The following is a 23,368-nucleotide window of genomic DNA, read 5'->3' as shown; positions in this document are numbered from 1 at the left end:
CGTTATAAAACATTGTTGGCTGCTGCTTTTGGTCTGAAGGTGAACGCAGAATCTATATGGCTGTGCCCATTAACATTCATAGTTAATTTTCAGCTTGTTTGCCGCTGCTGCTGCCGCTGCGATTCACAGACTTTGAGTTGAGTTCATCGCCAGCGTTCGAGGCATTCGGTTGGGCTGTGTTTTTACTTGTTTTGTTATTTGTTTTCATTTGATTCGATCGCGGCTTCTACAGGTGTTCTCTGTGATCTGTTTTGTTGTCTGACGTCTGAACAAGGTACGGAGTAATAATAATAACCAGACGCGTTGGTGTGTGAAGAGCCCCAGAGAGTTTCTCAGTTTGCTTTTTCGGAGTCCGTACTCTATGGCAGCCATAAATAATTATGGCTGCTGCTTTAAACTAGTATTCAACTGGTTTCAGCTGAGCCAAACTGCCAGCACCATTGATCATTTTATTACGGCTTGAAAACGGATTCGAGTGGCAAAAACTTTGAAAGTTCTGAGACAATAAATGAGCAATTTCTTCTCAGGTTTAGATCAGCGGTACAACCTAAATAGAGACCCAGGAAAACAGTATCTGTATCAGCTGTGTCCTTGCCTTTTCATTTGTTTAAATATTCGCTCATTGAAGCTGATTTAAAACGCAAATCGCAGTTAAACGACTGGCAGACAGTCCAGCTTAGTCTCTGCAACTAATTACCGACTATCCCCCTGGGCATACCTGCATACACCCCACTTATTTTCACACAAACGAGAGTGGCAGCCAGCATTCACGGAATAAAGACATTTCCGCATTGGGCAGAATCAAGCGAGAAATCACAAATCGTTTCGGGTGATAATTGTGTGTGAAAGTGGAATGAATCAGATCACAAATAATATCACTCTCGTTTTTGTCAAAGGTTTTTTTCGGGGACAATTAAAAGCAAATTGTGTTGGGGCCGGGCCGCGTCTAATTGAAGCAGCAAAGAAATTCGTGGACGCTTCAGGTTTCCACGACCATCATCATCATTTGGAAAATTGCATAGGCAAAATATTTTGCACAGAAGGAGGAGGCGAGCGAGGCACGCCTCGACTTGCCCGGGGAAAACTAACCGAAATTTGTTCGTAATAATAATTTATGCAGAAATAGCCTGAAAGTGTGTTCTCCAATTTGCGAGGCTTGTTGGCCAGGCCAACCCAAGGGTGGCAGACTTTGATGCTGAAAAACTTTTCTGCGGCTAATCACTTGTTAAGTAATTTGCTACGGCATGTTCGGTTGGGGCTCGCTGCCAAAAAGGGGCTGTACGGGCAACCCTTCTAGAGTCTAGACCCACACATCCACCCCACCATCGATTTGATTGGTATTTTCCCTGGGGCAAAGTTATTTGCATTGTTTTAGAAGTTGTTTGGCAAATTGTTGTGAATATTAATATAAATACTGGACCCACACTCTCCCTTGCAATTTGCAATCACTGATTAAAATATGATGTCTGCGGAATTGACTTCAAAGGCTAAACATTAATTTGCAAAGTTACGAATTCAGGAGATGAATAATTATACACTGAGAGTACGAGGCAATCAAATACTTAACATATAAAACGGAAGTTATGCAAGTGCCATTAGCAGGGGGTTTGGGATTGGCCCCAGCCCCTCCATGTGCTGCCGAGCCCATTTTTGGTGGGGCGATCTGGGTTTAATTTTATATATTGCTAAATGAATAAATTTATTGAATAAAGGGGCAATCCAATTAGCAAGTTTGCAGCACTGAAAATGAGAAATCGTTTCTTATATCGGGAACATAATTTAATTATTATCTCTGCTTGGGGGAAGGGGTGTGCATTGTTTGTAAATACATTACATTAATTTACTCACAAATAGATATTAATCATTCTAGTGGTTGTTTTTTTCAATCTGTGCAGCGTACAATTTTGAAATTATTAACAATCTATGGTTAAGCCACAAACAAGAATTCCGCTTTCATTGCTCAAATCAGCACAAAAACACATCATCAGCAGACGGAAAATAGCCTTCCGGCCAATTGAAATGAAATTGATAATCCTATTTCCCGCCAACCATCCATTCAGCTATCCATTCATATCCATTGATTCGCCTTTCATCGTAAACAAAAAAATATGACAAGGATTTAACAACATAAAAAATCCCCTCGATTAATGACGGTAAATGGAGGTTTTTTTTTCCTTCATTCTTTCATTTTTTATTTGGCTTACCTCCAAACGCAATTATGCAATAAATGCTTCACAATGTTTGCACAACTTTTTAATTATAAATTGTTGAATTACTAATTTACGAATGCGGCGGCGAATGCAAATCCGCGAACGGCTTGAGGGTGCATAGGCAGGCCATCCCACCCACTGGCCCCTCCTCTGTGTGCTAAAGGTATGTACACTAAAGTTAGTAGTTGCAATTTAATTGCAGCTTACATCGGGCCGTGCATAGCCTTAACCCGTTTTCCATGAAGCGTGGCCACACCACCTGGGGGGGAAACCGACCACTGCCCGGGAAAACCCCGTTGCAGCCGCAGGTGTGGGCTGTGTGGTGTCTGTAATTTGAGCGTTTGGGAAAACTTTTGGAGCTACGCACTCGCATAAATATGTTGCATGCAGGAGGTGCAGCTATACAGGGAAACTTATTCGGGTGATTTCCAAAATTTAATCTGCCAACTGATTTAAAGTGAAAGATTGTCTCCTGTAGATAAAAATATGAAATACAAATCAAATCAAGTCACCCTTGGTCTACGCATTGAAAGGCCACTGGGGTTAATACACCACACCTTTAGCCAAAGCCACCAAACAATTGAGAGAATTAATAACTGTAAACAGATCTATTGCCATTACGCTCTCACACCCGCTCTGGCTGATGCTCTCATTTGGTTATTGGTTTCCCTTGCACATTCTCCTTCGCCTGCTCACGCTCTCTCACACTCTCTCTCTCTTTGCGGTTACAGATCTTAATTGCAGTTTGTTTAGCGTAATTCAAGTCCGCTGAGCGGTGTGCGCCGGCAGCAGTACGTGTTTTAACAAATTACAACTTTTTTTGTCCCTACGCTCAGCTTCGATCTCAGTGTTTTTAGGTATAAAATAAGGCGCGAATGATAAACGGAGAATACTTCGATTAAAGTGTCGTCGCGTGACTGTCGTTTGTGTTTGCCTTTTTTTGTAACTGTAATCTTACGCGGAGTTGCCTGGAGTTGCCTGGAGCTGCTCTTCCCATATAAAATAATACGAAACGAATCTGCAACGGAGTAACAGCACGGTAATTCCGGTTTCAGAGCTTCTCTTTTTTGTTTTTTGCACAATTTTGGTTCTTCTTTATTGTTTTCAGTGGACTTTCCTTTTGATTTTGTATTCCACGCATTTTGGGCCATAAATGACATCATTTTTGTGAGTTCTTTTTTGTGGCATAAAGAGAGAAGAGAGATGTACACGAATATGGATGTACACGTACATATGTATGTATGTATGTATGGTAGTGCTTTTTATTGTTTTGTAGTTTCGAGTGTTTTTGTCTCTGCATTGGAAGGTCACCCACCATCCTATCATTAACGACTTCAAATTAGAAGTGGGACTTTGCCTAAAGCTGATCTATTCCAATCGCATAATGAACATTCATTTTGTCCTAAGCCTCAAACCGGTTCCCTTCCGGCACTCTGATTTATGGCGCACCTTCGTAAAAGTACTTGCAAAAACCCTCTCGAAATGATAACTTGCTAAGAAAAACAAATGCCTCATGGCAACTGGGGGGCTTGCACACACACACACAAACTCAGAGAGAAAACACAGAAAGTGAACTGATTAGCTTGACCGATAAAATAATCTTGTCAGGGTTTAGGTGGACATGGACGAATATAGAAAATCTCTATCGACAGATTGCTTTATATAGGTATATATTTTTCTGAGAAACATGAGCCAAATATTGCCAATTGAAGAGTTATTATAGTGTACCAAGTATAAACGATATCTGAATGGGGGGTTTTACATAGTAATCGCAGAATGCTGATAGCAAGCACACTCCTACAGGGGAGAGAGAGGCACTTACACGGCTTGAGCCAGCGAACATTATGTGGCCAGTCAGTCAGCCACTTGGCATTCCATTTGACTTGGTTTTTAGCGCACAAACACACACAGAGAGGATTTCCATCTGCATAATTAACCCGGCTGAGTAACCCTTGCAACTGCGACCTCTTGCTCAGCGAATGTCAAGTCAAGAAAAGTTCTGGTTCCCCCCCAAACAGAGCAGTCAAATACAAAAAAAATGCAAGCGCATGCGGCGGCCGCTTCAAAGTCACAAACAATTTACAAGCCAGAGTGAGCACTCAACAAGCCGCATTAAAATACAGCCAACCCATTGTTGTGGCACCCGCGACTCCCCCGCGACAATGCAATCCTCACCTGACAACCAGCTAATAAAAATTGTTAATATTATGAAGTACTACGGGCACGGCACAATGTGCTACTCCAGTCAAATTGAAACTTTTTCGAAGACAAAACAAACGAAAAATGTATACAAAAACCATTCAAATGCGAGTATAATGTGGCTGCTGGGTAGAATTCTTCAGCGAGTTCAGTGACTCTCAGAGTCATTTGTGGGTGGGTGGGGCACAAGTAATCTACATAATTATAGATGCCTGAATGGGCAGAAGTTGCTACCAGAGCAAAAGAAATGGCTGCTATCAGCCCGGAAAAGATATCGTTTTTGGCAACAATTCGTTAGAACGGAACACACTTCTTCACTTATCAACAAAAAATCCAATTCAATGTCTCTTTCATTTGTACATGCTTCGTGTCAACACAGACGCCAACATCCTACCGGCCAGATAACAAAGTTCCTCCCCTCCCCTCCCTTTTCTGCTCTGCTGTGCCATAGATAATGCTGAAGCAACACCTTCTATCTATCTCTATCTCTCTCTCTGTTCGTTTATCAGGCGGGGGGAGACTCACGATTAACATGGGAATATCGCTCAGAGAGTGCAGCTATTAGCCAGTCGCTTATCTGGAGGAGTCTTGCCAAATGGAGGGCCTACTTTAATTGCATCAGATATACCCGCACTCGTAGACGTATTAGACGTATGAAATTATATAGCCCCACAGGCCGACTTTGCACTAAGCCAACGCATGGAGTGCCGCTGCCTCCTGCCTTCGCTACGTCAAGAATTCTCGGGCGATTAATCTCCAGAAGTGTCTGGCCCACAGCGAAAGATAATACTTATAACCATGAACGATTATGTGTCGAACAAAAAACTCAGGCGACTATACATATTTTTTAGCTCATTTTTATGGAACGTCTGGGAGGCGCTATAAACCTCCCGACCCAACTGATGCCATCTAAATCCACAAGAGGAAAGTTGAAATAAAATTGGCAAAAATATTTATAATCCTCTCTGTGCTAATTGTGGGCCATTAAAACTGAAATTGCAAAGTGCGTAAATAATTATTTATGGAGTGTGCTTCAATGGCCAGTAGTCGGGAAATAACTATTCAAATGGACCTCTCGAAGTGGGGAAAATTCCTGGACAGATGCAGACATCAGTTATAGAAACGGGAAATCGTAAAAATTCAGCTCGATGCGATCGTAAATTAAAGCTGGGAAACAAATATGGTACAATCATAAATCGATTGGGCGCTGCAATGACAAAATCCAGCAAAAAACCAAAAAGAGATATCGCTTGGTGCTCGTATTTGTGCCACAAAGTAAGCGAAATATTTGTTGTACAATTATCCATGAGACTTAGCGGCGCAAAAGGTGTGAAAATGTTTAACAAAGAGTTTGTCAAATATTTGCAAGTAATCGAAACATAAATTAGCAATCAATTAGGCCATGCCCACGGTCTACGGTCTGCTGGGGTTCCAGTGATTTGTCAAACAAAACTGACGTCACAGCGCGACACTTCTGACGTCAAAATGTCTCGTCAAAAGAAGTGCTAAATGGAGGCAAAGTGGTACCAAATGGAGACATTTGGGGCTATCGTTAGTCACAAGTTCCAGGTACCGCCCACCGCTTGTTGGCTTCAAAATCTGCGACTGCGACTGCGACTTGCGTGGCTGTGGATTATGTTTCACTTGTGGCAAACTAGGCCTACTGCTTACTGTAGACCCGACAAAACAAGATTTGATTTGTTATTCAAGTTTGACTAGACTGTCGTTACCGCCCCACAGGCCCCACAGGCCCCACAGACCCAGAGGCGCAGCCATTAGCTGCCCCAGAGCAGCCGGTCTCCGCGTGGCCACTGCTCTGAGCCGAGCTTTTCACTCGAGAAGTATTTTGACAAGTCATTGGTCTGGCCCGAGGCTGCATCTGCGCGTCTGCCTCTACGTCTGCGTCTCTCTCTGGCCAGACTAGCGCGTTTTTAATGCTTTTTACCCGAGCAAGTCCAAAGCGAGGGTTACGGGCTGGGGGAGGACGTGTTGTTGGTTTGGAAAATAACCAAAAGTAAATGTGAAAACTTTGGTTTGGCCAAGCCGGAATGTTAATATCACCCCCACAACTGTTGCCAGAACGATCAAGCTCTGCCGTTTCGAGGCACTGCCGCTTCCCGCGCCGCCCAACTGTGTCAAGGTCGCACGGCAGGCAGTCGCACGTCTCATCGTAGGTCTCGATCAGTGTCAAGCGGGCACAACGGCCTGCATTCTAAACGAAGCTGAAGCCGTCCGTCCATCCGTCCGTCCGTCCGCTGCTTACAAGTGTAACACTCCAAATTCATGGTCTGCCCCCCGGCCGCGGCACCTGTGAGCGCATTTTTCGTGCTACGAGCGAACGTGTCTGAATGTTTGCTTATCAGAAGAGACCTAAAAGTGGGCTGTAAATGTGCTGTTCACACACAGTGCGATGATGATATGTGGCAGCCACAAATGCTAACGACTCTCTCGTCGAGGGCTGGGCTAATCAATGGCACGAGCGGCTCTGCCCGAGCCAACACCGAAATCAGTCATAAAAGAAAAAACAAATGCCCCAAAACGCGGGGGCTTATCGGCTGGTTGGCTGTGACGTCAGGAACGATTAGGACCACCTGCTTAATAACTATAAAACAGCTATTGTATCGCTGGTATTTGTCGTATAAAGATTTATGTAATTGGGATTTGTTCTGTTCGTGCAAATCGGGAACGAAACGGGGACTAAAGCCCGCGCCAAAAATAAAATTCGGATTGAACCGGAAAACATTCAGCGCCCTGCGCTGCGATATCTTCGTTGTCGCTGCTTTCGTTTGGCTAAAAAGTTGTTAACAATATTTGCGGGCAGAGCAGAGCAGTGAGCAGAGCGGCGAGCAGCGCAGCTCCAAGCAGAGCGAAATCCAAAGCTTTAACCGTTCCAACAGCGGCGGCCCACGATCAGAAACACTTTGGAGCGCGTCGCGCGCGGTAACTTGATCGGCACAAAAATAGTTAGTTTAGTTAGTAAAAGTTTTCCCACCGTCTCGAGTGTTGTCTGGTGAGCAAAGTGAAAAGCCAAAAGTGTTTGACTGGAAATAAAAAAGAGGAAAACGAATTGAAAAGTATGTTCCAGGTGATATTCGGTAGAGAGCAAGGACTCTACTTACTCCATTCCACTTGTTGTTCTTAGCCACGAGCAGCCAAACGAGCAGCCAAATCCCCCCTAATCAGAGTGGGGGGGATCATTATTTATATGACTCAAGTCCCGAACCCGACCTAAAACAAAGAGAATGATCATAAAGTTAACAATTTGCGGTGCCTATAAAATTGTGCAATTTATAAGAGTGCCAGCCCCCCCGTACGCGCCACAGACCACCCTCCCGTGTGTGTGTGTATTTTTATCAAAGGAACAAGAAAAATATAATAAAAAATACTAAGAGGAATGCGGCAGAGGCCGGGCTGACTGTTTTGACCACGCAGCGGCAGCATGTTCGAGGAGGTTTCTTGCAGGGAAATCCCCAACAAAATTTGCATACAACTCGAACCAATATTCTGCTATTACTAGAGATTTATTGGAGCTGTCTATTCTACAGGCAGTTTTCTGAATTAATTGGACTTTGCAGTGACCCATAAAACTAGTCGACCTTCGATCACAGATGATTTAACATTAACATCACGGCAGCAGAGCCCCCCTGCCACTTGGGATTAGACTTTTGAGACCTCTCAAAACAGGTATTGCCAGACACAGACCCCCGGACAGCTGGGTGGGAAAAGCGAAAGCCCAGTCGGATCGCTATCTGCAAGGAGTTTACTTTCGCTGTGGCTGCCCTTGAGTGCCACAAGTGAGACTCTTGAATGGTCTATTAGTGCGCGCATTAACACCGATTTCTCGCTGCTAATCAGCCTGTCAATCAACGATAAGATAGCAGGGCAGGGCAGGGCAGGGCAGGGACAGGCGCGTGCTCATCGAGCAGCCACTTATCAGGATTACCAACAGGTCGCAAAAATATTACACTTTAAACCCTCGATGGGCTGGGTTACCGAAGCACCATTAAATGGCCTTTCAAAGACATTGTAAATAGTGAGACACATCGATTAGGCCTTATATACGACACTCGGGCGTGTTGTTGGCTGATAAATCAGTTTGGGATTACATTCTCGGAATGATGGAATACCCACTCGATTAGGTTTCGGTCATAGGGTTTAATCTGTGCACATAAATAATCCTCCACAACTTATCGCGGTTTTATTCGTTACCAACTGGAGAATCAGTTGTAGCACTTTCGAGAGAGCATTGATGGTGAAATATCTTGGGGCACTGGAAACACTTTTGTTTTGTAGATCTGCTGGGAACTTGTAGCTGTCATCACGTTTTCCCCTGCTTATTAAACCGCATTCGTACGCCGTAAAGTTCATCAATTATTCTCGGCTCAACAAAAAGTCGTTGGAGTACATTCAACAGGCATTAATTATACGAATACAGATGTTAATGCACTCTCCCCTGTTACCAGTAACGAGTTACTTCGCCATGAATCAGTGTCACAAAGACACAGCCAACAAATGTTATTAGGGCTGGCAAATCGACGGAGCTATCAAGACAGACATCGAGGCAGCCGAACCACTTGTCTAGAGTTATGTTTGCTCGATCCACTCGTACTCATACTCCCGATTAGATATGCTTTTGTCTTGACCTGGACAATGTCTAATTGATGTTTTTTCTTACCATTCCTTTCAGTTATGGCGAAATTCTGGAATGCACTCACACGCCGCAAAACGGACGATGTCAACGAGGGCGAATCCCAGCTGGCGCGTGTCCTTAACCTGTTTGATTTGACGGCCCTCGGTGTGGGCAGCACACTCGGACTGGGCGTCTATGTGCTGGCTGGTCAGGTGGCCTACAACATTGCCGGTCCGGCGGTCACCATTTCCTTCCTGATTGCCGCCGTTGCCTCCGCCTTTGCGGGCATTTGCTATGCGGAGTTTGCCGCTCGTGTGCCCAAGGCTGGCAGTGCCTATGTCTACAGCTATGTGACAATTGGCGAGTTTGTGGCCTTTACCATTGGCTGGAACTTGATCCTCGAGTATGTCATTGGCACTGCCAGCGTGGCTCGCGGCTTGAGCGGCTACTTTGATGCGCTGATCGACAATAACATGTCCAAGGCGCTGAATGAATCGATGCACATGAACGTCGACTTTTTGGGCGACTATCCGGACTTTTTGTCCTTTGGCATGGTGCTGCTGTTGGCTGGCATCCTCGCCTTTGGTGCCAAGGAGTCGAGTTTTCTGAATAACATTTTCACGTGCGTGAATTTGGTGACGATTTGCATTGTGCTCGTTGCCGGCTCCATGAATGGTGAGTGATCGCTGCACCCGACTTCAACCGGTCCTTCTTAATGCTCCTTTTTATCCCGCAGCCGACAGCGACAACTGGCGCATTCCTCAGGATAAAGTGCCCGAGGGCTTCGGCACGGGTGGCTTCATGCCCTTTGGCATTGCTGGCGTGATGGCTGGCGCGGCCAAATGTTTCTTTGGCTTTGTGGGCTTCGATTGCATTGCCACCACGGGCGAGGAGGCCATCAATCCGAAGCGCAATATTCCGCTGTCGATTGTCATCTCGCTGATTATCATCTTTCTGGCGTACTTCGGTGTCTCCACGGTGCTGACCATGATGCTGCCGTACTACCTGCAGGACAGGGATGCGCCCTTCCCGGCTGCCTTCGATGCCGTTGGTTGGATCACCATCAAGTGGATTGTGACCATCGGAGCGGTGTTTGCGCTGTGCACCAGCCTGCTGGGTGCCATGTTCCCACTGCCACGCATCCTCTACGCCATGGGCAATGATGGTATCCTGTTCAAGCGACTGTCCAAGGTGCATCCGTATACGAAGACGCCGCTCATAGCCACCATTGTCTCGGGCATCTTTGCATGTGAGTGGGCAGCACTTTGGGAGTAGATCCATGGCTGACTTTAATGTTTATTCCAACAGCTATCATGGCCATGCTCTTCAACCTCGATCAGCTGGTGGACATGATGTCCATTGGCACGCTGCTGGCCTACACCATTGTGGCCATTTGTGTGCTGGTGCTGCGCTACCAGGACGAGGACATGACCAAGTTGGTGTCTGTGAAGGCGCCCAATGTCTTCAGGCAGTTCTTCAATGGCAACTCGTATCGGGAGCCCAACAGCATGACCTCCGGCATCACCAAGATCGGCATCGTGGTCTTTGCCATCGTCTGCCTCGTGTGGTGCTCGCTGCAGAAGGTCTTTGACCTCGACAGCACTGGTGGCATTGTCTCGCTGAGTCTTCTGGGCGTGGTGCTCATCCTCATTGGCATTGTCATTGGCATGCAGCCCGTGTCCACCATTGAGCTGACATTCAAGGTGCCACTGGTGCCGTTTGTGCCCTGCCTCAGTGTCTTCGCCAACTTGTATCTGATGTTCCAGCTGGATCTGAACACGTGGATACGTTTCCTCATCTGGATTGTGATTGGTTATGTCATCTACTTCTGCTATGGCTTGCGCAACTCCACGCAGATCTCGAGGAATCGCAATCACGCCGAGGTGGCCGCCAATGCGCTGCAGCAGCAGAGAGATAATAATTATCATGGCCAGCACGAGAATCGTGCCTTTGAGCCGGACTTTAAGGCGGAGAATGGCTTCAAGTCGCCACCGCCCTACGAGTACTCCGAGAAGCTTTAAGCCAGCAGCAGCAGCAGCCAAAGTATTATAGGAATCCCCACCCCCCCGATTTTACACAATTTCAACTTCATTTTGACTCCTCGACATTTACTCTTGAATAGAACAAAGACTCTTCTTGCCTTTCCCAGCAGCTAGCACGTGTATGTGAGAGAGATGAATAGATTGCGCATAAAAATTAAATGGATCTGCAGCCATCACTTAACCCATTCCACATCTGAACCTCCACACACATTCCATTGCATAGCCCATGTTTGTACCAAGCGGATCTGTTATTTCTATGCGCCACACACGCTTCCTTTCGTAAGCGACTTCTAGAGAGAGAGCTCCAGTAAACCCCAGACTCTATTTAAACCATTTCGTCATTTTATTAAACAATTACTTTAACTGTTTTTACAGTCAACTTTTAGCGCTTTTAAACCACTTTTAACTCAGCTTAAACTACCCTAAAGAAACCCCTAGGAAAACCCATTTGAAGTCCCCTTCGCAATGCCCCAATTTGTTGTGATATTTGTAAATATGTATACACACACGCCCCCACATATATTTATGTATATAAATATGTATGTATATGTATATGTATAGAGCTATAATGATCCCATATTTGTTTAGTTTTTTGTATCACAATTTAATGTAAATGAAACTATTATTTTATGTACAATATCAACGCAGAATGCAGGTTGCAATTTGCAGGCTTTGCCTTGTGGCCTCGGAGCTGCACTTAGTTTTTAAGCTCTTTAGCTGCTCTAAGCCTTTTCCGCACATTTGTTTAATATTTTGCCAAAAACCAGAAACGAATTTTACCCCCGTCCCCTGCCCCCGCTCCACTCCCGTCAATTGTTTGCTTAATAATAAAATCCAATGTTGTTCATCATTAAAACGGATGAGATATTTAATTGAAATTGCCGTGTCTTAATGGTTGGATTACCTCGGAAGTCTACTAAATATTTAGCTAGCAAGAGCGCTTTGGCTCCCTGGAGTGTGGCAACTTCTGCCTCATGCAGCCTCTTTCATATGCAATTTTCTGGCTTTTTTTGTTTGTTGGCAACTCGCAACTGGACTTGGACTCTGACTGCGATTGCGATTGCGACTCTCTCCCACATTGTTTGCTAGCCAGCTTAGTTAAATGGCAAAGAATCTCTAGACTCTGCAACTCCTCTAATTTCTAAGCCTTGGGAGAACTTGAAGAGTAAATAGAACACAAAAAAATTCGTAACTGAGAGGAGAGCCAAAAAGCCAGACAAAAGTTGCTTGGGGATAATGTAAGCAAAACTGGAGAGGAGAATGGCAATGAGTTTGGGTATGGCGCATCCTGAATATGCCAAGTGTAGGAGGAGGACAAAGGCATCGTCCACTGAGAAAATACAATTGTTTTGCCCGGATTTACTCTTAACCCCTTCTATTTCAATCTTTTCCACAGCACTAATTTATGCATTTTAAAAGCATATCAAATGCTTACGTGGAGCGAAGAGAAGGGAGTGGGAGTGGGAGTGGGAGTGCAGGAAAGTGGAGTGGAGTGGAGTGCCAGCAAAAAAGAGGATATATTCCGAGAGGGAATTGTAATTTGACTTTTGTGTCTTTGCTGTGCACATATGCGGAAAAATGCAATTTTTCACACGCTGCCATCGTAGCAATTGAGGGAAGAGCTTTGCCACAGCAACTACTTTTGCTTTGCTTTTCTTTCTTTTTCTGTTTTTTGCCTTTTCTATTTTTCCTCTTTTCTATTTTTCCTCTTTTCTATTTTTCCCCAGCTGCTCGGCTCGGTAATCAATAGCCCCCTAGTAGAGACATTCTTCCTAAGCGAAAACCTATGAGGGATTAAAAGCCTTCTACGATAAGAAGATTTTTAGCTATTAGCTAAGAAATATCAACATTCATTTGAATGTTGACTTGATTTGTACATTCCACCTTACACATGTCACAGTAGTGTAGTTATACATGTATTCTTCACAAAAACGAGAAGGGACGAGTGAGACGCTTCTTACGCGTCACAACTTTTATACCCGGCACTCAGTACTACATCTGCTCCTTAGCGGTGTTTTGTCAAATTTTACATTTTTCCTTCATCTGTCATCTACATATACAACGCTTCTCACACCAACACGCTCCTTTAGCTCGCCCCCCTTCGCTAGACCCGCACACTGCAGACTCGCGGCAGAGGTCGCATACTGCAGAAGCAGTAATAGATATGGTAATTCCCTACGGAATGGCGTTTTTAGTTTTCTGTTATCTTCAAAATTGTAGATTTGGGAGGTTTTCGCCCTTTTGCGGGGGCGAAAGGGGGCGGGGCTCATTTTTGAAATACACTGGTTTCAGTGTGAGCATACAGCAGTCTGGTGCCAAAATTTGGTGGCTCTAGCTCTTATAGTCTCTGAGAACTAGCCGACAAACAAGACGGACAGACGGACGGACGGACGGGCAGACGGACGGACAGACGGACAGACGACTCGTCTATTGATGCTGATCTAGAATTTATATACTTTATGGGGTCGGAATCGTTTCCTTTTGTGCGTTACATACAACCGTTATTCCCCAAAAATACAATATACCCTATTTACTCTTTGAGTACCGGATAAAATGACAGCCTGCAAGTATGCTTCACTTTTGATGAATATTTCCATTAACATTCGGAATTTGTTTACTAAAAAGAGTACAGCGATGCTGCTCGGCCTGAGCGTATTGCTAATTTAAACTAAACAATAGCCAAACTATTCTTAAATGAAATTGTTTTGTTGTTTGAAACTTGCAACGCGTGCAAAAGCCACGAATACCTTGCGCTGGAAATAGTTTTGGGGAGGAGAATGTATGTGGAGGGTGTGCTTGTGGTTTTAATGTATCTAATCGAGCATGCCACATGCTCATATAACATTTTAAGTTATCCGTTTTATGCTCTAACAAAAGTACTTTTAAATATTGGAACGCTTTTGGAACCTCTTTTGCATCTCAGCCCAAGGATCTCTTCACTGATTCTACTTCCTGCTAAGGGAAACTAATAGTTCCTTGGAAATGTAATTGCATTTTTGTAAATATAAGAAATGTACAAGCCGCATGTGTACATACAGTCATGGAAATCATAATAGAAACGGCATTTTATTGACTTTTTCAGAATTTGTTTGAGTAAAAATGATTGTTTTTAAGCTTCAAAATTGATCAAAAAATGTCTCAAAATATAACAACGTAACAACTTTAGGCAAATTTAATGTATGTACACATGTAAATATGTATCTATTTATGTCCCATCTCTTCTCATTAAAAGTGTAATCCGCGAGTCGTGGGGTCGTCGCCTCATCTGTCCTTCCCATATAAATGCTGACGTGCGGCCGATCTATGGCACCGTTGCCAAGCATATCCCTATCCGTATGCCCATTAAAGCGCCATATATCCATTCGTATGCCACTTCCACGCCATCGAATAATCGCACAGACCCACAGTGCTGCAGTGGGGGAGTGGGGTTCGGGGGAGGTTTGCAATGCAATTTGCGTTACAATTGCGCTCAAATAAAATGTTTTCGGCCTAAAAGTATCAGATTCGAGTATGCAAAGAGCGAGAGCTGCACTGAAAGGTGAATAAATAAACAATAAATGCCCAGCAAGGGCCATGGGATTAGGGGGGAGGATTGTGGGTAGGATGCAGTGCACCCTTGGACCACCACCATCCCCTCGCCCCTCGCCCCTCGCCATTTTGGCCGCTCATTGCGCGCGTTCTGCGTTTGTGGTTTCATTTGTGAGTTTTAATTAAATACGTTTAAATATTTGTTATTTCCGACACACAGAGGCAGACAATCCAAAAACCAAAAACCGAAAAACGAAACCGAAGCGAAGGGAATACACCAGGAAGCAGGATGCAGCATGGAAGAGCGAACTGGCGGACTGGCGTCCACCTGGTAAATATTAGCGAAAAATTAGGAAAAGTATTTTAAGCGCAACATGTTCGTCCTGCGGCTTTCAACATGCAAAATCTCCCCCGACCGCGACCCGATACAGCAGGGAGTCTGGCCCCAGGCCGGGGGGGGCGCGCGCACATCATTTGCGAAAAGTTTTCGGTGCGTGTGCATTTCATTTATTTATAAATAATGCATAATTAATTTAAAGTGCGTGCGTAAAATTGTTGTTAAGTGCTTAATCCTGTAAAATACACACAGAGAGAGGGTCAGGAAGCGGCACATGAACGGGCAATCAAGGACAGCGCAGGGCCAGGGCCAGAGACTGAGCGCCGTTCACCGGATATTGATTTGCATTTTGCATGCATATTCCATAAGTCCGTAAACTATCACTAAATCGAAAGCGAAGAGCCAGTGGGGGCTTCCGTGCCGCTGCCGCTGAGAGTTTTCCATTATTTATTTGATATTTTATTAGTCAAGTTTTTGCGCATTTCATTTCAGAACAAAAACAAACCAAAGCCCCTCGTTGCGACGCTTCAAAGCAATTAACTGGAATTTCATATATGTGGCTCCAAATAGAATATAAACCAAAATTGCTAATGATTCTGGGGTTCGTCATTTCCGCACCCCCCACACATGCAATTTGAATCCGCAATTTTGTCAAAGTCAGAAAGTTCAAAATTTTACATGCGGTCACAAAATCAAATTAACTTTTAGCGCGCACACATTTTGGGGGGCAGCGACCACAGAGACTGGCCCAGAGAGCTGGGTAATAGTTGAAAAAAATGTAATATTAAACGAAAAGGCAGCGGGTTGGGTGTGGGAGCATTGCCATGTGCATATAATAGGCCGATCAACATCAATTAAGAAAATAATCCCCGCATTATTTGAATGGGCAATGCGATGGCTGGCAGGACGAGTATATAAATATTATTTGACATGGACAAGGGCACAAAAAACTGTCAGCAAGGGGGAGAATTAAGCCAACATTTTTCACATATGCTAAGCGTGCCGTGGCTGCAGCGAGGAGAGAGAGCGCGTTGTGCGGTCGTAATGATGATGCGCTGTCCGGATGCTTGCTTTGACGATGATGTTCGTGATGATGTTGATGATGACAGGTGCTACATACAAGGACATGACATTTATGAACTGGCAAACTTGCCAGCACGGACCATGCACAGGGATAATTACGATTTGGAGCGGCGTAAAGAGAGATCATTTGGCCAAGAGTTGCGCTGGAAGAGGCTTCCCAGCTACATTCATTTTCAATTAACATTTTCAAGTATTTTGCACATTTTGCACACTAATTGCATTTTACGTGGGCTCATCAAAACAAAAACAAAGCCACCAAACCAAATAAATACACACACATAGAGCAAAACATATTATTTTCTCTATTTATTTGAGCAGCGCCACGGGACAGCAGGTGCTGCTGATAAAACAAACAAAAATGCGTGCTAGATGCGAATTGTACACAGAAACACAAACACAAATGTATATACAAAATATATATGGGTATATGTGCCATATGGGTGTACTTGTGGTTGAAAGGCATTTTAGATTTGGTCCAAAAACATTGACGCATCGAGCCATTTAACCAAATGCATCATACGCACTGTTGCATGGTTCGCACCTCTTGATTAGTGTGCACACAGAGTACAGGGTATGCGTGGCAGAGTAAAAGGGATAAGCTGAGCTGCAATTTGAGGGTTTTTAGAATTTATTTGTATTTATTTATATTTTTTTACACACAAAAATCCAGCATAAACTTCTCCTATTTTTAGTTGCTTTTCCCTTGATAGTTCCCCCCCATTTGGGAGTATCATTAAGTCTGTAGACTGCCTTTGCTGTGGCCAACAAATATATGTATGTATGTAAGTGCGGAAAATGCAAACATGGTCATAAAATCGCATTTGGCATTTTGTGTAAATCAAATCAGCGGAGCGGGCAACGGAAACAAAGCCCCCAGAGTTAGAGCGGGTGTGGCAAAAGGACTTTCCTTTATGTTTTTTGATGACCATAATGAAAAGATCAAAAGGCCATAAAATGCCAGCACCCATGGCGGGCAGTAACAAAAATATATCAACGACATGTGTGCGGCGCAATCAACAAAAAGGAGGAAAAAAAGAATTGCGAGCTGCATAAAATTTGAAATGCAAATACGCAGCATATAAAGGTGGAAAAAGTTATCATATAATATGAAGAGTAATGGCGGGCCATTAACTGAGGGCTATAAAGTGTCGCAGGGAGAATTATTGTGCGCATAGACAGAAGTCCTCCACACAGTATCCATCGACTCTTCATTAAAGCAATCCTGGACCCGTTTCTATGTGAGAATCCACTCGACTGAGCAAATTACTGCGCACAGAGTGCGAAAACTCAATTTGCTGGTGAAACGTCTTCAGCTCCGGGGATCCGATTAGGGCCTAGGGAGGGTGGGCGCTTTACCGGGCAGGCCAGTGTCCAAGTCGAGTTCCATTTAGTCTCGTCAACTGCCATCAATTTGACTAACAATATTCACGCCAATTAACAAATTAATTGCCTACTTTGCTGGCTGCACTTGAAGGCAGCAAACACACACTGAAACACACACACTGACAAACAACATGCGCTGCACACACACGTACACACGTGCACACGTACACTCGCTGCTCTTAGGCATATTCCCAATGGCGTCTTAGTTTTATGGGCAAACACAACACGGGCCGCCGCCACAAAGCAGAAACGTTAATGAAATTTCCAGCACAGCAGCCCCACAGCACTATGGGGCATTTGACCACTTTTTGTGGCATTAATTAATAACTTCCAAACGAAACATTATTTTTTGATTTAGTTTTTTGATATGAGTTTATAATAGTGAAAGGAAGGTATGTTGAAAAAATGGGCGTGGCACCGCCTTTTCTTCAGGGTAAAATCTAATTTTTATTTTATTTTTAAATTGAATTAAACAAATAATGATGGGAATATGTAAAGCAATGCCATATTAAACTAAAAAAGTTGTGCCCGGATTTTTAAAAATTTTAAAGTAGAAGATAATCGGATTTTTACATTGACTTCCTTGTATACGGCAAGCAGCTTCTTTTCTTTAATTTGTTGAATGTTGGACACAATAGCACTGCACGTCAGTGCAGATATACTGGAAATGTCTCAACGTTATTATAATTGCACGATTGAGCACGAATTGATCCAATCTGCACAGTTTTTTACGATTTGTTTCAATTTTTCCGTGGAATTGTTCAATTTAATCGACAAACCGTGAAAAAAAGTTCTTCAAAGGGTCTACAAATATCCCTTATCGGTCTCAAAGCTAGTGACAGGTATTACCACTTAAATGCAATGCAAATCGACATCTTCTTCCACAACTTTCTTCTTCACTGAGTTTAACATTGCAAACAACTCCGAATTTCCAAACTTTAGGTTATGTTACGAAAACTTAAATATCTCCGAAGACGCAGAAAAGCGCAAGAAAAAGTAACATAAATTGGATAAAGAATTGAATACTCTACAATATCTATGCAGTTTATTGCTTCCGGCGGGAACCGAACACTTTGTAAGTCTATTCAAAGACAAATTTTCGTCACAATTATGGACTTCTTAAAAAACTAACCATTAAACATATTATGAGGACAATTTTTTAATTTCAAACTCACAAACAACTTTTTAATACCTGTCTGAATCAAGAATGTTGTAAAAAATTTACTTAAATTGGTAAATTTAGCAATTTTTGCACTTTAAACTTCATAAAAAAAATCAGTTTTCCGATAACTTTATATTGTTCGTAGCAAACAGCTGACTTTAACAGCTGTTATCTTAACAGTGGTGCGAACTGTTAATTTTCTGGGTATGTTACATAACGGACTGATGTTATCCCTATGTATAAATGTTACAAAAATATTACTTTTTTGACTTTTGACAAATGAGTTTCGGCCAGGAAAAGTGGTCAAATGCCCCATAGTGCACAGGGCGGACAAAGCGGGTGGGGAGGGGAGAGGGCGAGAGGCCAGCCAAGGGAGTGCCTTGGCTTGCCCGGTAGGTGGCGTATTTGCAAAGCTTTTAATATAATGACACATTATCATGGCGCAGGCAGCGGCGACGGCAGCTGCGGCGGCAGCGATGTCAAAGGCAGGGCGTAGACAAAACACACACACAGGGGGAGACGGAGACACACACACAGTTGCATGTGTGATGCATGGCACAAATGAGCTCACGCATAAGCAGATAAAGGGGGAGCGGGGAGGCACAGTGGGTGGGATCAGGCACGAGGGACATGCACTTGCAACTGTTTGTTACGCGTGGGGCAGATGGAAGATGCTTATGGATGCGATTCATAAAGGAATGCCTGAACTTCGGGGTGGAGTTTACCATGAAAATTAGAGAAATTATTGAAGAATCTTCGGCATTAATTTGTAAGATAAATAATCAAATTTATTTGCTAATCAGAGGCGATCAACTTCTGGCCAGGGTGTCGCTGCTTCTACCCTAAAAACCGAAGCCTTCCCCATTGTTCTACTCCGCTCTCCCGTCCGCGAGCTCTCGCGCTCCTCTGCTCTCCCGCTCGTGTGCTCTCCCCCTCGGTTGCTCTACCCCACCTTATTCTCCACGAACTTTACTGTCGATTTATTACTGTTATTTCTGCTGATTTTACGCCAGCGACCTGTAGGCCGGCCGGCCAGACCGTACCAAAAAGTCCGTTTAAATTGGCTAAAAAACCGAAAAACAGTAAAGGGGAAGTGCAAACAGCAACCCCTCCCTTTTGCATATGCTTGCCGCTTATAAAATATGCAGCAGCAGCAACGCTTGTTGCAACAATGACAGTATCAACAGCAGCAGCAACAGCAGCAGCAACAATTGCCACAGCAACATCGGTGTGGCATCCATTTAATTTCGTTTTAATGCACAACATATACGCCACTCCACGAAGGTGTCCTGGCCGATTGCCGAGCACCGCCGCTGCCTCCGCCGCCGGGCATTGTCCTTATGCCGAGCGCAAACAATTGTACTTTATCCAGCAATCAAATGATTGCAAAAGGAGAGGGGCAACAACAGGAGGGAGCTGCAACAGAGACAGGGACAGAGACAGAGACAGGGACAGGCACTGGAACTGTGGCAATTAAATGGCTGAAGTCTGTTTAATGCATAATTTTTGGCCGAGTTGCATATTACTCATGTTGTTATTACTGTGCTGCCGATTGTCGCTGTCATCATTTGCTATTTGCCTGTTGTCTGTGTTTGTCGAGTGCCAATCGAAATTTTATGGCACCACTTAGCCAGGCACAACAGGGAGAGAGAGAGAGAGAGTGATGGTGGGTGGGTGCTGCAGCTGCAAGGAGATTTCGGTTGGATTATAAATATAAAACATACCTAGAGGCATGTCAAATGTGCCTATGAAGAGAGACAGAATGCAGCACTAAAGGCTCACAATTCTAGGCTAACATTTCTTGACATTTTCGCAGTTTTTCTTCGCAATTAATGGCAAATTATTAGAAACAAATGAAAGCACTTCCAAAGCACTTTCAGGGCATGCCGCCATGCTTTAAAAATAGCATGAAAAATGTGCCAAAAATACATCCAAGAGCTCTCGTATTCCCCCTTTAAGGGTACTCATTTCGAAATATATTTAAATATTCTTTAAGGACTGCCACATTAAACGCTTGTCATTCTAATTATCATCAGAACAAACAGCAGATTGACAAAACGTTTCCATTCTGCTCGCAAGCTATCGATCAATAGACAAAACAGGGCCTCAAGTGGCACTCGTGCTGAGCAGGAAACAAATTGTTGGCCGAAAGTGTAGCAGTGTTCAAGGTCGCAGAACAACTCAAGAGTTTTTGGCAAGATGCTTGAGCCAGAGCAGCCGTCAAGTGGCTAGAAATGGAGGGGTACATGCTGACAGCTAGAATTTTGGAAAGTATTCTGATGGGTGAAGATTTTAGTTGTAAAAAACTGCAGGAATCCACCCTCAAACAGTAGCAGCTGCACTTTGGCTTGGCTTTTCCTCGAAAAGTTAGCTTCCAGCCACATTACCATCATCAAACAATCACAAATGATGTACATCCAAGACCGCGTGAAGAGCTACTTGAGTTTGAAAACCAGATCCAAAAATAATTTGTGCTCAAGTGCGTGGCCGAAAAACGAAAACGAGTCGCGGGAACACGAACCAAAAACTGCTTGCCAAGTGGTTAATAGAGTCCGCTGTTGGCTTTGACTGTTGGCTCTAAATTACATTCGTTGGTTGTTTCTGTGGGTAATGAAACCTGATTCAAATATCACTTGCAGATTCCGCTATAAATACTCAATGCGAATGGGGAACAAGACATCATTGGGTTCAATACCTTCGACACAGCAACATCTTCAGTCAGTTCGCATCATAGTTTGCCAATCTCCCACAAGAACTGTAGCCACAGAATGGTGAGTGTGAAGCCGCAACTGGCAGCAAGGAGCATATTTATGCCATTTCCCCACCACAGAAACTCTTCATTGGTGCCCTGTCCCTGTGCCTGGTGGCCTTCGCTGCTGCCCAGTCGGCTGAGCCAGCGGGTCTGGAGCCTTCGGCGGAGTATCTGCCGCCTGTTGGCGATGCCGAGGCCGCTCAGCTCTCCGAGGATGGCTACCGCTACAAGACCGTGCGACGCCTGAAGCTGCGCCACCGCCGCGAGGTGCCCAACCAGGAGTATCTGCCCCCCGTGGACAATGCACCCAGCCAGGAGTACCTGCCGCCAGTTGACGCTGCTGCCATCGGGGACACCAAAGTGGCCGACGATGGCTACCGCTACAAGACCGTCCGCAAGCTCAAGTTCCGTGCCCGTCACCGTCGTGATGTCTCCGAGATCGCCGAGCCCAGCAGCGAGTACCTGCCCCCGGTTGAGGTGTCGCTTGCCCCCGAGCTGAAGACTGTCCTGGGCGATGATGGCTACCGCTACAAGACCGTGCGTCGCCTCAAGCTCCGTCGTCATCGCCGTGAGACGGCCGTCGCTGCCGAGGAGGCCTCCGCCGAGAGTGCCCCAAATGGCGAGTATCTGCCCCCCGCAGAGGTTGAGGCTGAGCCCAAGGCTGCCGCTGAGGAGGGCACCGAGCTGGCCAAGGATGGTTACCGCTACAAGACCGTGCGTCGCATCCGTTACCGCCGCCACTAAGCGCTCTCTGGACTGGACACGAACTGAGGAATATTGAACCAAATTGATCCTGGAAAGTACATAGAGTAGAGCTGGGCTCCACCCAGCTGACTCGACAGCAATCGCCCTTTATTTCTTCTCCCAATACTAGACTTTCAGTTGTTCCCCCCCTCACAGCATATGGAATAATAAAATTTATTCACGAAAAATCAGTTGAAATCGAGTTGAATATTTTGTCTGCTGGGGCAGCTCCTCTCCATCATGTGGCTGCTGGCCAAGCGGCGGAGAACCTCAGTGAAATTAACATATTCTCTAAATTGCACATTAAATAATATCCACACAGGGCAAAAAACGAGCAGAAAGGAGGAACAGCGGAGAGGAGAGCCAAGCGGCGAAGGCAGCGCCAAGTCAAGCCAATGGCCGAAATGGAATTGAAATCAATGGCCAAGTAATGGCCAAAAGCAGGCGGAAAGGCACACAAAAAATGAAAAAGAAAGAAGAGAAAACTTTTGGCCTGCGCCAAAAAGCGGGGCACAAAAATTCTATTTAGAAATGAAGTGTGCGCTTTTAGGCGCACCAGCCAGCAGGAGCAGCAGCAGGAGCAGCAGCAGGAGCGATGGCTCCAACAAACCACTCAAAGTGCAACGACTACCCGCTCCGCTCCGACCCACCCCGCTCTGTTCCACGGACTGCTCCTCCTGCTGCTCGACTGCTCCGGCATCTTTTTACGGTCAACTTTTCGTAATATTATTTTGCATTTATTTGCACAAAGTTGATTTTTCCCTCTGATTTCTTTGTTTTCCTTTGCGTTCCCTTTTGCGGACTGCCAGCCAAATTACAATATTGTAGCGGTCCTTGGTTTGGAGCTGCTCCTTGGACCAAGACCAGCGGCAAAAGAGTAAATAAAACATTTTTTTTTTAATATTTTTAAAGTAACGTAATTGAGCGCTTGACTCTTGAAAGCTGATGGTTCCGGGCACGCCACGGGTCTGGGGTCGGAAAAGGTTATCGACGAGTTCAAGTTGAATGAATATTCATTTCATAATAGATTGAAATTAGCCACCAAAAAGGTTGAGCGTGCTCTTGGGCCAGGTGGCAGCTGCTGCTCATCCATGAAAGGAAAATTCTTCGCCTAAAAGCCCCGGCCACATGCACTGCTAATTGATATTGACAGGCGCTCCAGTTGGGGCATGGGCTGGGCCATCTTTGGTTGCCATTTGAAGAGTGCACAGACACACACACACTTTTAATGGGCAGCAGGCAGGTCTAATAGGGATCGGGATCGGGCTCTGCCTCTGCAAATTTACTTCACTTTCTGG

The 23,368-nt window shown here is 44.8% G+C and overlaps 2 protein-coding genes across 4 annotated transcripts; both read left to right on the top strand.

Moving 5' to 3' along the window:
* Positions 1 to 163: 163 nt before the first annotated feature.
* Positions 164 to 11,937, top strand: LOC117895350 (cationic amino acid transporter 3). Of its 3 annotated transcripts, none has more exons than XM_034802933.1 (4): positions 164 to 274; positions 9,097 to 9,714; positions 9,776 to 10,288; positions 10,348 to 11,937. In XM_034802933.1, exons 2-4 carry the CDS (start codon positions 9,099 to 9,101, stop codon positions 11,058 to 11,060), a joined length of 1,842 nt encoding a protein of 613 aa, XP_034658824.1. In that variant the 5' UTR covers positions 164 to 274; positions 9,097 to 9,098; the 3' UTR covers positions 11,061 to 11,937. The 3 variants fall into 3 exon arrangements, with proteins under 3 accessions (XP_034658824.1, XP_034658822.1, XP_034658823.1); XM_034802931.1 differs by lacking the exon at positions 164 to 274 and adding an exon at positions 2,961 to 3,249; XM_034802932.1 differs by lacking the exon at positions 164 to 274 and adding an exon at positions 7,326 to 7,483.
* Positions 11,938 to 21,231: 9,294 nt separating this feature from the next.
* Positions 21,232 to 22,261, top strand: LOC117893799. Its single transcript, XM_034800544.1, has 2 exons — positions 21,232 to 21,345; positions 21,405 to 22,261. The coding sequence occupies exons 1-2, from the start codon at positions 21,343 to 21,345 to the stop codon at positions 22,068 to 22,070; spliced, it is 669 nt and encodes a 222-aa protein (XP_034656435.1). The 5' UTR covers positions 21,232 to 21,342; the 3' UTR covers positions 22,071 to 22,261.
* Positions 22,262 to 23,368: the final 1,107 nt, after the last annotated feature.

The sequence above is a fragment of the Drosophila subobscura genome, chromosome J (genome assembly GCF_008121235.1).
Source record: "Drosophila subobscura isolate 14011-0131.10 chromosome J, UCBerk_Dsub_1.0, whole genome shotgun sequence".
NCBI classification, from domain to species: Eukaryota; Metazoa; Arthropoda; class Insecta; order Diptera; family Drosophilidae; genus Drosophila; species Drosophila subobscura.
The sequence above is the reverse complement of the archived record's forward strand: the minus strand, read 5'-3'. Positions and strand labels throughout refer to the sequence as shown.

Excerpts from the sequence above, each read along its gene's own strand:
- LOC117895350 (XM_034802933.1), top strand. The coding sequence starts at position 9,099 with ATGGCGAAATTCTGGAATGCACTCACACGCCGCAAAACGGACGATGTC. Across the intron at positions 9,715-9,775 it reads CGTTGCCGGCTCCATGAATG|CCGACAGCGACAACTGGCGC; the intron begins GTGAGTGATCGC and ends TTTATCCCGCAG. Across the intron at positions 10,289-10,347 it reads TGTCTCGGGCATCTTTGCAT|CTATCATGGCCATGCTCTTC; the intron begins GTGAGTGGGCAG and ends TTATTCCAACAG.